This window comes from Corythoichthys intestinalis, chromosome 10 (genome assembly GCF_030265065.1).
Source record: "Corythoichthys intestinalis isolate RoL2023-P3 chromosome 10, ASM3026506v1, whole genome shotgun sequence".
Taxonomy (NCBI): domain Eukaryota; kingdom Metazoa; phylum Chordata; class Actinopteri; order Syngnathiformes; family Syngnathidae; genus Corythoichthys; species Corythoichthys intestinalis.
The window spans coordinates 39,912,523-39,930,222 of record NC_080404.1 but is presented as its reverse complement, the minus strand read 5'-3'; the positions used below and the strand labels follow the sequence as shown (position 1 = coordinate 39,930,222).

The window sequence follows — 17,700 nt, the reverse complement described above, 5'->3', positions numbered from 1 at the left end:
AAGGCCATATCACACTAATGGCAGTCCGATGTGAAATGGTGTGCTTCAACCCATTCATTGTGTATGTGGGAGGGGGGGCTTCTTGGTGAAAGTGAGCGATGGCAGCCGTTTTGGATGGAGCGGCAAGTCTTGAGAAAATTTGCACCGACGGACGGGGCCCAAAAAAGAAATTTGTTCTATTTTCACAACGTCGCCGTGGTGACATTTAACAACGCATCCAATAACAGAAGAGCAGGCATACCAATATCTGTGCTATCAGGCTGTTTTGGCAGACAGATACACACAAATCAAGGCTGAGGAAACCTTTATTAAAGCGCTTTTTTTAAGTGTTGCAAGCTCCAGGATACCCAAAAAATGGCTCTCACACCTCTCCTTTCCAACTTAAATGATATCTCGATGTGTATTTATGTGAAAATGTAGTTCAAGAATAACAACCAAAAAAATTCACCTTTTAACCAAAAGTACTAAAAAATCTCCATTACACATTGAGATAGAAAAAAAATGGTGTTTTCTTGTGCTACAGTGAAAAATATATGCTTTGATGCTTAAGTAAAATATGCTTGCTGGAGTCCACGCTTTTCACATCCTGACAGTGTCTACGTCACCCTACATGGCTCCTCCCATTTTGCGCTTGCTGCGGGCCACCTCTTGCGGTTGTGGGAAATAATATGACAAAAGACAGGAGCTGGTCATGCAACGAAAATATTGCACTTAACCACAGCAATTGCACATGTATAGATTTAAATAATGTATTATATATATACCGTATGCAGCAGGTGGCAACCTCCTGACAGCTCACTGCTCCTGATAACAGTGGGCATAAAAGATGAACAAAGAAGGCAGGTACTTATATATTTGTGCACAGTGTCACGTGACAGAATGCACAATTTCAAATCCTGGCATCTGCAGGAGGATTTAAAGTGCGGATTACACCAAAAAGCAGGTTTATCTCATATTTCACACAGTGAATTATGCTCCTGAATGAAATGGACCACTTGGATGTGTGTGGAAGCGTTCGTTTTATATATTTAATTTTTGAATCCCGCGCCATGAAAATGAGTGACTTCCGGCTTCACTCTCGGGTTTAGGAGGAATGCAAATGTGACATCACCCAGGTCAGCATCTCACAGTACAGCATTGCTTTATAGCATGCAGATAGACTGCAGATTCAGCTGATCTTGCGGATTAATTTGTTTATTTTTCGCATCACGCCAGCCAAACGGCTGCAGAAAATTGTTGCTGCACCAAGGAGAGGCGTGTGAGCCATGTTGGGTTTCAAAAGGTTCCCGTCCACCGATATTGGCCAAAACAACCCCTACTACTGTGGGACCATTGGACTTACGAGGAAGTGAGTAAACATCGTTTTTTTGTATTATGTCAAATATTGGGATCATGGCACACGTTTTAATACGGAGGTGGCTTGCATTTTGTAGCTGACTGTCCCCCGAAAATGCCACTCGGCCGACGACCGGCAGCTTATTTGCAAACCCCCCTCTATACTCGGCTTATTGCCCTTCGTGTGCCCGGTGTTCTGTCAAATTTTCAACCCCATCAGAAATTGCAACTTTGTGTTAAAATGGCCGCGAATACAGCGATTACAAAGTAAACACTACAAACTTTCTTTCAGTAAACGACTATTTACTTACATTTGATCATGGACTGACTTGTAGAAAAGTTCTCCTCAGACACATCCTGCCATGCTAGCTGCACAACAACTGCACTCCGCTGTCTGTTTACGTCTTTGCCGTGTAGTAAAGCATTATTTTACGCCATATTCGTGTTGACCATTTGGCAGCTACCCGCTCCCCCGGCATCGGCCGGTTTGTCCGGCAGTCCAGCTTCCCCATTGAGCTGTCCTGTCCGTAGCCGGGGATCGAGCTGTAACTTGCTCGCTGCCGGGCAGGATGCCGATCGGCGAAGACAATCGCCAACCCCGCCGCTGTGTGAAATGATCCGGGCAAGTTTTGTGTGATTTTTCTCTTCGAAAAGCGAAAATAAGACTTTGAGACATAATTCGGTTTGGGTTAGCATGTCGACTAGCTGTCATGCCTCTTGGTTTGTTTACATTCTCCGATGCCGGGGCAGGGAAATGACAAAAGCCTGACTAACTATGGTGGCATAAAATATAATTCGGGAGGTGTAAAGGTGAAGTCCACAGTTTTGACCATTATGGAGTAATTTTGCCATGTCGTACTGAATAAATGCATTTTGATTATTTCATATACCATTTAGCACAAGACTGTTATTTTTCACCACCATATCATTTATTTAGCAATCGGGGAAAAACACTTCGATTAAAAAGAATATCCTGTAAAAATATTGGAGTAGAGAGACTGAAACAATGACAATTTGCGGCTCTCTTTGTCGCATTTTCCTCGTTCTGAGTAATTCCGCCTCAGTTGGTTGAATTCTAAATCAGATGAAACCATGACCCTGCCGACATCATCCTACTGTTGGGGACGCTAGAGCTCTATAATGGTAGGCGTGGCTAAACGGCGGATTAAAAGACTAATTTCTCGTCATCTGCGCTTTGCCAAATTGTTGTTTATATTCGAATCGTCTCGAAATATGATTTTAATTCACATAATAATGCTATTTAAGATCTTTTTTTATCCTGATGTATGCACTTTAACTTCTAAATGCAATCGCAATCAAATAAAAGAAACATTTGGATAACACAGGTCAGCCAAAGTGACACTTTCACCTACATGCATGAAACAGTTTAAAAATATTGGAAACTGAGTAGAGTGCCTTTTTAACAGAATTCAAGCCAACATACAGTTGAAAATATTTGATATTGTACAAGTTCTGTTTGTTATATGTGACAATCAATTGAATTTCTGGCGTAAACATCATTGACCTGAATCTGAGACAAATATCCACATTATGTCTTCCGGCAGTGGATATTACAGACCTGTTATTGAAGAGTGTTGGCTGAAGGGAAGTGAAGCAAATGAGATCAATTTATTTTCATCCTGAATCTTTCTCCCAGTGGTGATAAAGTAAAGCATAACCAGATTAATAAACATGCGACTTTTATGATTCCCCGCACAACCTCGGTTGAACAATTAATGACGTGGCTGCTACTCAACCTAATGATGTTGGCAGAGAGCTGTAGTGTTTATTGATGACGGGATGCAGGGCAAAAATGCAATGTTGGATATATGTTTCACAGTTTTACAGTTTCACAGATTAAATATGAATTTGAACTAGAAAATCCAATTTCTTCAGAAACTGCGTGGGAATGCCTTCATGCTTGTCATTAAACTCCTGTAGGTCACTTCCTGTTGATTTGTGGCATTTCGATGTCACTTCCTGTTGATTCTGTGACATTCACGGGTCACTTTCTCTTGATTTCAAATGACTTCCTATTGATTTTTTAGGGGCATTCTGGGCTCATTCTGTTGATTTTGGGTCATTTGCACTTTATTTTGGGGCATTTCCAGGTCACTTCTTTATCATTTTTAGGCAATTCTGGATCACGTCTTGTTCATTTAAATAGTTTATTTGACTTAGTTAATGGCTTTAGCAACCTGGTCTTGATACAACCACAATTATGTGAAGGAAGGAAACTTGAATGTTTTAGACATTAGCAGGTCACAGTGTTCATTCTTGCAGAAGGCCAACCATAAGACCACAAAACGTTTCCATACAAGCACAAAATCTAAACCCGCTTTCTACCGTGGTGGGCTTTCGTCTGATTTCTAAGGCAGATTGTATTTGAGGGGCAAGCCGAGCTGCTCCCTCCACCAATAAAAAAGAGGTAAAACAACAACAAGGCATGTTAATTAAATCCCAACGATCAGGCTCCAGAAGTGAGAGATTGAAATTGAGCGATTGGCCCACATACCCGCCCGCCTCATTCCACATCCTGCAGCCTGGAGAGCCTGGAGGCTGAATTCAGCCCCGGCTAGGCTATTTCCACACCATCGATTCTGTCATCTATACATGGATGATGGATATGCACCCAGCAAGCACTGATTCTGATCTCTGCCCCTGCTTGCTTTTTCCCTTGTGTGCAAAATGTTTCTTCAAATATCTAAATCATATCTAAATGGGAACAGATTAGAGAAGCTTGGTCATTTATTGATGCCAGATTCATTTGATGGTGCGTTGTGCGTATTAGGGGTGGGTACCTCACAATGCAATACGATTTGCGATGCAAGGCTCACGATAACGATGATCTCACGATATGGCGATACGAAAATTATTGATACATGGGTCAGGAAATCATTCCCGGATATTCTACAAAAGAACTAATACACAGAAAAACAAGCTATTTTCATCCTTCTGCTGTGATTGGAATGAGTTTATCACTTGAATACGTCCAATCCATTTGACCTGGGAGGGTGGCAGCAAATGAACATTTGTTTATTTGGCTGCGATCCCTCCCACTTCAAGCGGATTGGACATCTGTGAGAGTCAGTGGCATCCATTGCCAGGGAATGAGTTAATTTTGGGGCATCTCACTGACACTGAGCAGCAACCAGTGCGGAAGGGTTGAGCTTTGCAGCTGCAAGCGAGGGATTTCTTTATGCATTTTTGGTACATAAAAAATAGCTAATACCTTAGGGACGGTATGACGGAAAAACCTTTGCGGTTTTGAAACCTCGATCTATTCATACCGTGGCATACAGTGGGGCAAATAAGTATTTAGTCAACCACCAATTGTGCAAGTTCTTTGTTTGATTTTTAAAGAATTTATTTCCAAATTAGAGTGGAAAATAAGTATTTGGTCACCTACAAACAAGCAAGATTTCTGGCTATCAAAGAGGTCTAACTTCATCAAACGAGGTCTAATGAGGCTCCACCCCGTTACCTGTATTAATGGCACCTGTTTTAACTCATTATCGGTATAAAAGACACCTGTCCACAATCTCAGTCAGTCACACTCCAAACTCCACTATGGCCAAGACCAAAGAGCTGTCGAAGGACACCAGAGACAAAATTGTAGACCTGCACCAGGCTGGGAAGACTGAATCTGCAATAGGTAAACGCTTGGTGTAAAGAAATCAACTGTGGGAGCAATTATTAGAAAATGGAAGACATACAAGACCACTGATAATCTCCCTCGATCTGGGGCTATATGCAAGATCTCACCGCGTGGCGTCAAAATGATAACAAGAACGGTGAGCAAAAATCCCAGAATCACATGGGGGGGGGGGTACCTAGTGAATGACCTACAGAGAGCTGGGACCACAGTAACAAAGGCTACTATCAGTAACACAATGCGCTGCCAGGTACTCAAATCCTGCACTGCCAGACGTGTCCCCCTGCTGAAGAAAGTACACGTCCAGGCCCAAGAGAGCATTTGGATGATCCAGAAGAGGACTGGGAGAATGTGTTATGGTCAGATGAAACCAAAATAGAACTTTTTGGTAGAAACACAGGTTCTCGTGTTTGGAGGAGAAAGAATACTGAATTGCATCCGAAGAACACCATATCTACTGTGAAGCATGGGGGTGGAAACATCATTCTTTGGTGCTGTTTTTCTGCAAAAGGACCAGGACGATTGATCTGTGTTAAATAAAGAATGAATGGGGCCATGTATCGAGAGATTTTGAGTAAAAATCTCCTTCCATCAGCAAGGGCATTGAAGATGAGACGTGGCTGGGTCTTTCAGCATGACAATGATCCCAAACACAGAGCCAAGGCAACAAAGGAGTGGCTTTGTAAGAAGCATTTCAAGGTCCTGGAGTGGCCTAGCCAGTCTCCAGATATTAACCCCATAGAAAATCTGTGGAGGGAGTTGAAAGCCCGTGTTGCCCAACGACAGCCCCAAAACATCACTGCTCTAGAGGAGATCTGCATGGAGGAATGGGCCAAAATACCAGCAACAGTGTGTGAAAATCTTGTGAAGAGTTACAGAAAACGTTTGGCCTCCGTTATTGCCAACGAAGGGTACATAATAAAGTATTGAGATGAACTTTTGGTATTGACCAAATACTTATTTTCCACCATGATTTGCAAATAAATTATTTAAAAATCAAACAATGTGATTTTCTGTTGTTTTTTATCCCACATTCTGTCTATCATGGTTGAGGTTTACCCATGTTGACAATTACAGGCCTCTCTAATATTTTCAAGTGGGAGAACTTGCACAATTAGTGGTTGACTAAATACTTATTTGCCCCACTGTACCTTGAAACCGGTAACCGGCACATGTCTAGCTACAAAATATTGCGATATATCAAGTTTACGATTTATTCGCACACCCCTACTGTGTATGGAGACCAGAAGGTCGACTGGTCACTGTATAGATTCTTTTGAAGAGACCCCACTAGCTTGGTGACTGATGAAGTCGGTGTGTTTGTGTCTTAATGGATTCCGATCTTCTAATCTGCAGAATTCGCTTGATTCCGTTGCCTGGCGTTTTAGTTGCCCTATACAACTCGCTTTATTCCTCTTCATCGATTTGAAATCTGTTTCATTTCCCTCCTTAGGGAATCTCGGCGGCCATCCTTTCTAAGTGCACGCGAGAAGAAGGATTTATACCTGTCAATAAAAACCTATGGTAAGTGCTTCCTGACCCTCTAAATCCAGCTCCTTTCCTCACAAAAGAACGGATGTTTTCCGAACGGCGCAAATCACAGCTACTAAAACACGCGTTTAGTAACCTGTAATGACAGCTTGGACTGTAAATAATCACCCTGGTTGTCAGAAGTGTGATGTGAAGTGCTCATATCCATCCTCCTAACATGATTACTCTTCCTTACGAGCTACAAAATCGGGACTCCCCCCAATCTTTTCCACCCCCACCGGCAGTCTTGGCAGAATCACTTGCTCCGTAGTTTCACTGTGACGGAATGGAAGCAGGATCTGGGAAAACCATCAACGTAACCACAGTGTAGCCTGTTCCCAAACGGTCAGGTGACTACCTGGAGAAAAAGACCAAAGTGCCGCATCTTGAATAACATAATGTTTTGATGATTTCGAGTATACCGTACAGCACAATAAACAAATTTACAGATGTAAATTAGCATATACTTGCTACAATCTGGCATATTTACATCTTTTTAGATGTTCATCAATGTGCACTGTCCCTATTAAATAAATAAATAAATAAATGAATGTTGCTTCAACGGAAACTTTCAGTAGCTTCAGTCAGAACCAAAAGAGCGACGTGGACTTTGGTAAGAAACATGAATAAATGTTTTTATAACATTACAGTTGGTTTTAGGCAGGGGCGTAGGTTTGCATAGGCACGGCAGGGACATAACACTACCAACTTTTCAGGATGCTCAAATTGTCCCCACCAACTTTTAAGCAATTTTATATGCATTATAATGAGTTTCATTATACGTAGATCATCTTCCCATATGTTGTAAGGATAGAATTGACCCTACCGTTATTTAGTGAATTATTTTCATTATGTTCAAACTTACATTTAGCCCTTTTCACTTTCTGAATTTGCCGGTCCATCCCCCCTCACGTTTGATTGGCTGATAACTTGACCCAGCGCCGACAAACACACGCACACTCACACGACCCCGACAGAAATACATGTCGACAACATGCCGCCTCCTCCGACCCCTTCAAAGAGGAAGGATATAAGAAGTTTTTTTTGACCAGCAGCAGCCACAGTAAGTAATTTGAAAAGATGCCAATGTTGTCGAGGTGGGAAACACGCCAATAATTTTGCTACTGAAAGTCCGACCTGCATCAGAGTTAGCACAACATTAAACTGTGTGAACTTGCTAACCTGCAAAAGCTACTTTTCTACTGTTAACGTTAATTAAACTGTAAGAAATGTAGTGAACTCTGCTGGAAACTACAGAACCAGAAAAAAGTGAGCAAAAAGCTGCATAGAGAGAGAGAGACGGGTGCTGCATAGCCTCATATGTAGCTCACACAACTCAACATATACACAACATAATCATAACTTGCTATGTACATAAATATATATATCTATGTATATTTTTGGATGCCACAAGCTACCCACAGTAGCGTTACGATCGACTTATCGACCGTGATTGACGTAATGAGCGCTCATGATTCCTCATGTCAATTAATTAGGTTGATATTTGTGAAAAAGGTAGCCCTTACCCCCGTTCACCCAATCTGTTTGGTCTTATTAATGTCCCATCCCTAGCAAAAAGTGTACATGCAGATTATGCTGTTATATCGTCCCTACCAATGTTGAGACCAAAACTACGCCTTTGGTTTAAGGTGATTTGTTTTTCAACGTGTACAAAGTTGCACATACCAGGAAAAACCTCAGCCTACTTAATAAAAGAATGAGAACAGAAGTAGCAGTTGTTTTTATATACAGTAAAGATTTCTTGCAGATAAACCAAAAATATGCAATGAAATGTTACATCTTCACGGTGAAAGACTGTGCCTTGAGTTTGTTCGATTTTGTACATATGTATGAACACAGATAACCACTGATACTAAATTAGCTTAGTAAGCTAACTTACCCAGGACTAATGTTATAGCTAACTGGTGATAAAAAATGTGACATTTATTGTTAAAGTTTATTCAGTATTTTGATAATGATCGGATTTGCGGACTATGAGACACACCTGACTATAAGCCGCCACCCACCAACACCCACACGAAAACGGCATTTGTTTATAGATAAGCCGCACTGGACTATAAGCCGCAACTGTCTTCACTGTATTATCGGATATTTACACCAAAAGAAATTAACTGGGAACACAATATTTGACAGCAGCATCAAACGACTGTCATAAGGCCAAATGAACCACCATTTGAACCAATTGGCTGCAAAGTTTCATTGCTTCAAAAAGCTTCATTTGGCCATCAATGCTCCCTTGGGGGAGACAGGCAACCTCTGCTGCCACCTGCTGTTAAACCTGTCATTGTCCAACATGCCTCCTAGCATGCATTGCAGTGCTACAGATGTAAATAACAATCAAAATTCATGTTCTGTGCAAATTATTTCTTCAGTTACTGTTTCAATTGTTTCATTAATTGCTCGTTATGGTATTTGGTAACACTTTATTTGACAGCGGCGCCATAAGAGTGTCATTAGACAATCATAACTATAACATGATGCTGTCATGAGCATTAATGAATGCTTATAACAGATGTCATTTAGTGTTATCCGGCAAATTATCTCACTTTTGAATGGATGTAAGAGATCCGAGCTGGACATAGCTGGAGTAAGTAACATAATTTGCCGGACGACACTTAATGACATCTGTCATAAGCATTTGGTAATGCCTATAATAGTGTCATGTCATAATTATGACGGTCTTATGACAGTCTTATGACGCCGGTGTAAAATAAAGTGTTACATATTAACCCAAATAAATCAACAAATAAGCCGCACTGGACTATAAGCCGCAACTGTCCTCGCTGTGTTATTGGATATTTACATTAAAAGATAGTAACTGGTAACACTTTAATTGACAGCAGCATCAAACGACTGTCATAAGACCAAATGAACCACCATTTGAACCAATTGGCTGCAAAGTTTCATTGCTTCAAAAAGCTTCATTTGGCCATCACTGCTCCCTTGGGGGAGACAGGCAACCTTTGCTGCCACCTGCTGTCCAACCTGTCATTGTCCAACATGCCTCCTAGCATGCATTGCAGTGCTACAGATGTAAATAACAATCAAAATTCATGTTCTGTGCAAATTATTTCTTCAGTTACTGTTTCAATTGTTTCATTAATTGCTTGTTATGGTATTTGGCAATGCTTTATTTGACAGTGGCGCCATAAGACTGTCATTAGACAATCATAACTAAAACATGGCGCTGTCATGTGCATTAATGAATGCTTATAACAGATGTCATTTGGTGTTATACGGCAAATTATCTCACTTTTGAATGGATCGAAAAGATCCGAGCTGGACATAGCTCGAGTAAGTAACAGAATTTGCCAGATGACACTTAATGACATCTGTCATAAGCATTCGGTAATGGCCATAATAGTGTCATGTCATAATTATGACGGTCTTATGACAGTCTTATGACGCCGCTATCAAATAAACTGTTACTAACTAACCCAAATCAATCAACAAATAAGCCGCACTGGACTATAAGCCACAGGATTCTTACAGTCCGAAAATTATAGTAATAGTTTTTTTACCCTTCACCAGGCAAATTTCTATTTGCTATTTTATTTTTATATTACTTCTTTATTTTTAGTTATTATATGTTTTAGTTTTATTGATAATTACTGTGTATTTTTTTTAGATTATTTAAATACATACTGTTGCTATATATAATGAATACATGTTTAAGATTTTAACAAAAACATTAATGTCAAAATGAATTTAAAAAAAGAAAGGGAAAAAAAAACATTCCGGTTATGGCCCCCAATAACACTTTAAATTAGATTTTTTTTCCCCTTCTAAATTCCATGATAGGTTTGTACATTATAAATTAATAATAAAACAAAATTAACTTTAACTTTAACTAACTTTAAATTTTACTGTATTTAACTCATTACTCACCACTGACAGCGATACACGTCTCATTCATATCAAGTGGGACGACTGGCTGTGAATGCTCATCTTTCAGTGCCATTAACGGCGCGTTCATTTGCCCCTCCCAGTCAAAATGGATTGGACGTCTAGCGTTGCTAATGGCAGCCAATGGATTAAATGAGTGCCTTATAAAGGGTTAACAAGTGTAAGTCCATTTTCTGTAACCATTGCACTTCCTCACACACTATTTATCCCACTTCCACATTACTCTTAGTATGATGGGCACCTCTTAATGTTGCAGCAGGAAGAATGCCATTTCATCTGTGATGTGTAAGCAAATTCTTCCTGAAGTTCCATAGGGCCTTTCCCCTAACTAAAGCTGTGCTTATCCCTCGCCATTACCTGCTCGAGCTTTTATAGGCAGTTCATCATGCACAGGTTATTGAGCTCTTGAGTATGAGTCCCTGCCTGGATGTCGAGCGGTAATTAACTCCCAGCCAAGAGTCCTTTTTGGCCCCACTTCAGCTGAGATAAAAAAAAAAAAAAAGGAAAAAAGCCATCTCGAAGACTCTGGGAGGCAGCCACTTTGCATTAGATGATATTGCATCAAACATTCTTGCACTTAGGAACAGACGGGACATGGCTGGCTGGCAAGAGGCCGCGGGGCACGCGCCAAGGATCTGCTACTGCTGCTTTATACGCAAGTCTTGTAGGAAAATGATTTTGGAGTCTGCCTGGGGAATTTTGTAATCAAATTTATTATGAATTTCAGTTTTACTGTCTCACAGGTCAAGCGTCGCTTTATGGAGCTAGCTTTTTATTCAACTTCCGGCAAAAATGATGGAATCACCAGTCTCGGAGGATGTTCATGCAGTTGTTTAATTTTGTGGGAAAAAAAGCTAATCACAGACATGAGACAAAACAAAATTCATTTTGAATAGCAGCTTGCTGGTTTTAAAAAAACACATGAGCCCCTTTCAGACTTACAGTGGGGCAAATAAGTATTTAGTCAACCACCAATTGTGCAAGTTCTCCTACTTGAAAAGATTAGAGAGGCCTGTAATTGTCAACATGGGTAAACTTCAACCATGAGAGACAGAATGTGGAAAAATAAACAAAATCACATTGTTTGATTTTTAAAGAATTTATTTGCAAATCGTGGTGGAAAAAAAGTATTTGGTCACCTACAAACAAGCAAGATTTCTGGCTGTCAAAGAGGTCTAACTTCTTCTAACGAGGTCTAACAAGGCTCCACTCGTTAACTGTATTAATGGCACCTGTTTTAACTCATTATCGGTATAAAAGACACTTGTCCACAACCTAAGTCAGTCACACTCCAAACTCCACGATGGCCAAGACCAAAGAGCTGTCGAAGGACACCAGAGACAAAATTGTAGACCTGCACCAGGCTGGGAAGACTGAATCTGCAATAGGTAAAACGCTTGGTGTAAAGAAATCAACTGTGGGAGCATTTATTAGAAAGTGGAAGACATACAAGACCACTGATAATCTCCCTCGATCTGGGGCTCCATGCAAGATCTCACCCCGTGGCGTCAAAATGATAACAAGAACGGTGAGCAAAAATCCCAGACCTACTCAATGACCTACAGAGAGCTCGGACCACAGTAACAAAGACTACTATCAGTAACACAATGCGCCGCCAGGGACTCAAATCCTGCACTGCCAGACGTTTCCCCCTGCTGAAGAAAGTACACGTCCAGGCCCGTCTGCGGTTCACTAGAGAGTGTTTGGATGATCCAGAAGAGGACTGTGAGAATGTGTTATGGTCAGATGAAACCAAAATAGAACTTTTTGGTAGAAATACAGGTTCTCGTGTTTGAAGGACAAAGAATGCAGAATTGCATCCGAAGAACACCATACCCACTGTGAAGCATGGAGGTGGAAACATCATGCTTTGGGGCTGTTTTTCTGCAAAGGGACCAGGACATCTGATCTGTGTAAAGGAAAGAATGAATGGGGCCATGTATCGAGAGATTTTGAGTGAAAATCTCCTTCCATCAGCAAGGGCATTGAAGATGAGACGTGGCTGCATGACAACGATACCAAACACACAGCCAGGGCAACAAAGGAGTGGTTTCATAAGAAGCATTTCAAGGTCCTGGAGTGGCTTAGCCAGTCTCCAGATCTCAACCACATAGAAAATCTGTGGAGGGAGTTGAAAGACCGTGTTGCCCAACGATAGCCCCAAAACATCACTGCTCTAGAGGAGATCTGCATGGAGGAATGGGCCAAAATACCAGCAACAGTGTGTGAAAAGCTTGTGAAGAGTTACAGAAAACGTTTGTTCTCTGTTATTGCCAACAAAGAGTACATAAAGTATTGAGATGAACTTTTGGTATTGACCAAATACTTATTTTCCACCATGATTTGCAAATAAATTCTTTAAAAATCAAACAATGTGATTTTCTGTTTTTCCCCCCACATTCGGTCTCTCATGGTTGAGGTTCACCCATGTTGACAATTACAGGCCTCTCTAATATTTTCAAGCGGGAGAACTTGCACAATTAGTGGTTGACTAAATACTTATTTGCCTCACTGTATATTCCGATAAATTCATGTGTAAGGTGACGCGAGAATCATTGCCTTTAACAACATTCCCATGTTATTTGTACTTGGTCCAGATTTTAGAGACAGCTGATTGTGAGCAACTGACATCTTCTTTGAGGAGTTTGATACTAAACATTTACAGGGTGATTCCATAATTTATTCCTCAAAATTGATTGAGTCCACATTTTTTCCCTTTGACTTGGTCTAAAAAAGTAACTGTTACCGACTACCACATCTTTTTTTTTTTTCTTGATTTCCTTTAGCGTTTCTTGAAGCAAGAAAGTTGCCATTTTTAAAAATGACTGGTTTTGTGTCATATCTATGATCTGCTTTTTTTTTTCTGAAAAATTAAACAACTGCATGATTATTCCCCAAGATACCAGACACTGTGATTTCATCTTTTTGCTAGGAGTTGTATAATCATGCTAGGTCGGAAGTAAAGAACCTTTAGCGTTTCAGATAACGCTTTATTTGAACTCAGTGTCAAAATACAGTCATAATTCTGACATGACACGGTCATGAACATTAGTGAATGCTAATCACAGATTTCAATAGGTATCCTAACCCGAACACCAGGGCGCTGGTAGTCACTCACAGCAGGGGGGTGCCAAGGATCTTATTTAGTGTTTCCCATCCAGAAACAGCTGTTTCGATCCAAATTTGTCATGCGCATTTTCTCCGTATAGGGCGTGCACAATGGCAGTACACATGCATGCTGGATAGTTGACGTACTACCACTAGGCTACTACAAAGACAGCGTTCTATTTCACCTTAAGTGTGTGTTGGAGTTTTTGTATTCGAATTAAGCGCCTGTGTATTATAACGCAAATCATTTTTCCAAATCAAATCAAATGTCACTGTTATTGTAAAGAAAGAAAAAAAAGCTAATTCGTTTTTGCGCCATGTTAACGCCTTCTCTGTCAACAGTTAACTTTTCCAATTGCGCCTTATACAACATGACCTGGTAGCAAGAAAGGTGTCAGGTGGTGACCATTGTTGTTTTTGGCAGCCCTTTTTATTTTTGTTTTAGTCTTTTGGACGATAATTCTTATTAGTCTTAGTGATATTTTAGTCATTTCAAATGGTCTTCATCTAGTTTTTGTTGACGAAAACTCAAGACTAATTTCTTCTAGTTTTAGTCTACGTTAACAAAGAATGTTTTTGTCTGTAAAATTTGAATAATTTGCTATTTGTCCGAGAGTTTAAGACGACGCTTTACATTAACATTAGCCTAATGCTAATGTGAGCATAGCATAGCGTTGAACGCGAATGTTATGCTAACGCTACGAGATACATTTAGTGTGTAATGATCACTAAGCATAGACCTTTAAAGGCTCAAGCAACATTGCAAATTCTCTCTGGCAAAGATACGAAAACAAATCTTACCTTGTGTGCAAGCCTGTAGACTGGAGAGCAGCAGAACCACATTGGCTAACTACACATCGTGAACATGTGACGGAAACTATGGCGCTTTTTTGTTTCATTGCCGTTTCGTCAGACAAAAACTGGAATTAGTCTCGTTATGTTTCAGTCTTCGAAAACACGTTTTTAGATCACTATTGTCCCGCCATCGTCATGAAAAAATTGTCTGTTTGACGAAATGTTTTTGTTATGGTCATCATTGACGAAAACAGCTCTTGTGGTGACCATTTTATTAACAGAAAAAAAAAAAGCTTTTTCAACATATATGGCGGAAAACACTCAGGTGACTTGAAGTTCCACTCTGAGATCCCCAATTTGGCCAAATTTCAAAATTGTCCGATATGCATGTGTGATACATCATTGGAAAGCTTAAAATTTTCTCGGGGAAGAAAAATTTTTAACATGAGGGCATTTAAATTTTTAAAAAAAAAATTTTTAAACGGCGAAACCCTAACTGGAGGTGAGAGCATGAGAGAGCACAATTAAAGACGCCATGATTTTAACTAGATATTATTGTGTACTTACCTTGTTTCGATCCAAAAACTACATGTGGCAAGTATCACCAAGTGTCAAGACACAGATGCGAATGGCCACAGCCGGATTTTGGGGGGATTTTATGGGTGAAACGTGGTAACATAAGAAGGGATTCAGAAATCGCAGACATCAAGGAGTGATTGACACGTTCTTTTTCATATATTTACCTTTTACATTTTTTTTTTCTTTGGATTGATTATTTATCATCTAACATATTGGGGAAAATGTGACAGTTACAAAAAATATATATATATTAAGCTATAGTTATGAGGTAGATATCCGTGCCTTATTTATAGACACCATTTTTTTTCATTGTGACGTAATTTGTTTAAAAGTTTAAAATATGCAGGTGAATAATTTTTTAAAGTCGTTTTTTTTTTTTAACGAAATATTAGACATCAAATAATGTTTCTAAGCTAAAAATGACAGACATTTTGAATAATAAATTTAATTACTTCCCTTCTTTTTATGGCTAGGATGAAACAAAAGCGGTTAAGCGACGTCTGTAAATGGGAGTTCCCAGGGTAAAACTGACTAATTAAAAATACTTCGGGGGCTTAATGTGCCATGAATCTGCTATGGCAGCATATAGACATATTGTTCTATCAAACACAACAGTTCTATTGTCTTAAAATACAGCAGTTTATTTTAAAGAGGGGTGCAAGAGCAGAAACTGCTTTTTCAGTCTTGTATGTGTTTTACGCCACATATTGGAATCCATAAAGTTAAATACCCTGTTGTGTCAGTGTTGTATATATGTATTTATTTTTAACAAACATAAAAAAGAATCTACCAAAACACTTTTTCCCTTCCCAACACCGGGGGTAGCTGCAGCGCCCTCAGCACCCCACTTCCCGCGCCACTGCCTAACACAGTTCCTAAACTCTAATCCCAACCCCAAAATAGTTGCAAAAATCTCAATATTACATCAAAACTGACATGATTTACTCAACTACACTCAATGACATCCGTCATAAGCTCTCATTTATTTTCATGACAGATGTCATGTCATTATTTTTGCAGTCTTATGATTGTAACCGCATTTTAATTATTTTTTTCCTGTTTCCTTGAAACTATTCTGCTAAAATTACACAGTGCTGTTGTATCAAACAATTTCTGTGATCTTTTTCACCAGGTCGTTGTCCTATGTGACGTCTATGGGCTGTCTGTCCTTCCTGTTGCTAGCAGGCATGTACTTTATCATGGATGTTATGGGCTGGTGGGGCGGACAACCATTCGTGTATCCAGGTACTAAACATTACTACGAAAGGCTCATTGTGTTAAAAAATAAATAACTTTCTGTTGTCCTCAGGGATGAACTCCATTTTGGTGTACGTTGGACACTCTATGTTAGGTTTCTATTTCCCATTCAGCTGGGAGATGCGCTTCCAGCAAAGCCACTGGGAGTGGCTCTTTCAAAGTCTGTGGGGAACGGCATTATGGGTGATGATTGCTTACCTGCTCTATCGGAAAAAAATCTTCCTTAAAATTTGATGAAAATTGCTTTGCTGTGTTTACTGTATATTTAAATCTCTGATCATTTTGGTTTTCAGTCTAATCTTGTAACTCCTCTTATCTTTAATGGCAGTTCTACAGAGTTATCCACATAAATATATTGATATTTGACTGCTATCCAAACTGATCACATATGTTTTGTGAAAGCTCATCAGAAAATATAAAATGAAGAACAAAAAGAATACCAAACATTATGTCAATACTTGTTACTTATTAACTCGAAGTAAGTTAAGTTCCGCTCTGAGACCCCTAATTTGGCCAAATTTCAAAATTATCCTATATGCATGTGTGAAACATCATTGGAAAGCTTAAAATCTCAATGTTCAGGGGGAAGAAACATTTTGAACAGGAGGGCATTTAAAAAAAAAAAAAAAAAAATTAAAGAGCAAAATTCTCACTGGAGGTGAGAGCATGCGAGAGCATAATTAAAAACGCCATGATTTTAACGAGATATTATCGCGTACTTACCTTGTTTCGATCCAAAAACTCCATGTAGCGTGTATCACCGAGTGTCAAGGCACAGCTGGATTTTTGGGGGGATTGTATGGGTGAAACATTGTAATATAACAAGGGTCGCGATGCAGAAATCGCAGACATCAAGGAGTGATTGTGATTTTCTTTTTCTCATTTTTACCCTTTTAAACGTTTTTTTCAATTTTTTTTCTTTGGATCGATTATTTATCATCTAAAATATTGGGGGAAAATGCGACGATAACAAAAAAAATAGTTCTGTGTTAGATATCCATGACCTTTTTACAGAGACCATTTTTTTCATTGGCACATAATTTGTTTAAAAGTTTAAAATATGCGAGTAAATAATATATTAGTCTTTTTTTTTTTTAATATTAGGTGTCAATTAATGATTCTAAGCTAAAAAAAGACATTTCGAATAATAAAAATAATTACTGAGCTTATTTTTATGGCTGGGTTGAAACAAAAGCGGTTGCGCGGTGTCTGTAAACGGGGGTTTCCAGGGTAAAACAGACAAATTAAAAATACTTCAGGGGCTTAATGCGGCATGAATCTGGTATTGCAGCATATAGACATATTATTCTATCAAACATAACAGTTCTTTTGGCTTAAAATGCAGCAGTTTATTTTAAAGAGGGATGCAAGAGCAGAAACTGCTTTTTCAGTCTTCTCTGCGTTTTCCGCCATATACATACTGAGATGATCAAAATAGGGTTAAAATGACAAAAAAAAAGATTTTAAAGCGTATTTATATTAATTTTTTTACGACATATAAAAATGTAATCAGA

The 17,700-nt window shown here is 39.4% G+C and overlaps 1 protein-coding gene across 1 annotated transcript in view; it reads left to right on the top strand.

Moving 5' to 3' along the window:
- Positions 1 to 16,455, top strand: part of si:dkey-192p21.6 (uncharacterized protein LOC565246 homolog) — a 66,181-nt gene extending 49,726 nt beyond the window's left edge. The window contains exons 16-18 of the mRNA XM_057848689.1: positions 6,444 to 6,514; positions 16,062 to 16,174; positions 16,239 to 16,455. Of these exons, the coding sequence (XP_057704672.1) occupies positions 6,444 to 6,514; positions 16,062 to 16,174; positions 16,239 to 16,420 (366 nt within the window). The 3' untranslated portion in view covers positions 16,421 to 16,455. The remainder of the gene's footprint in view (positions 1 to 6,443; positions 6,515 to 16,061; positions 16,175 to 16,238) is intronic.
- Positions 16,456 to 17,700: the final 1,245 nt, after the last annotated feature.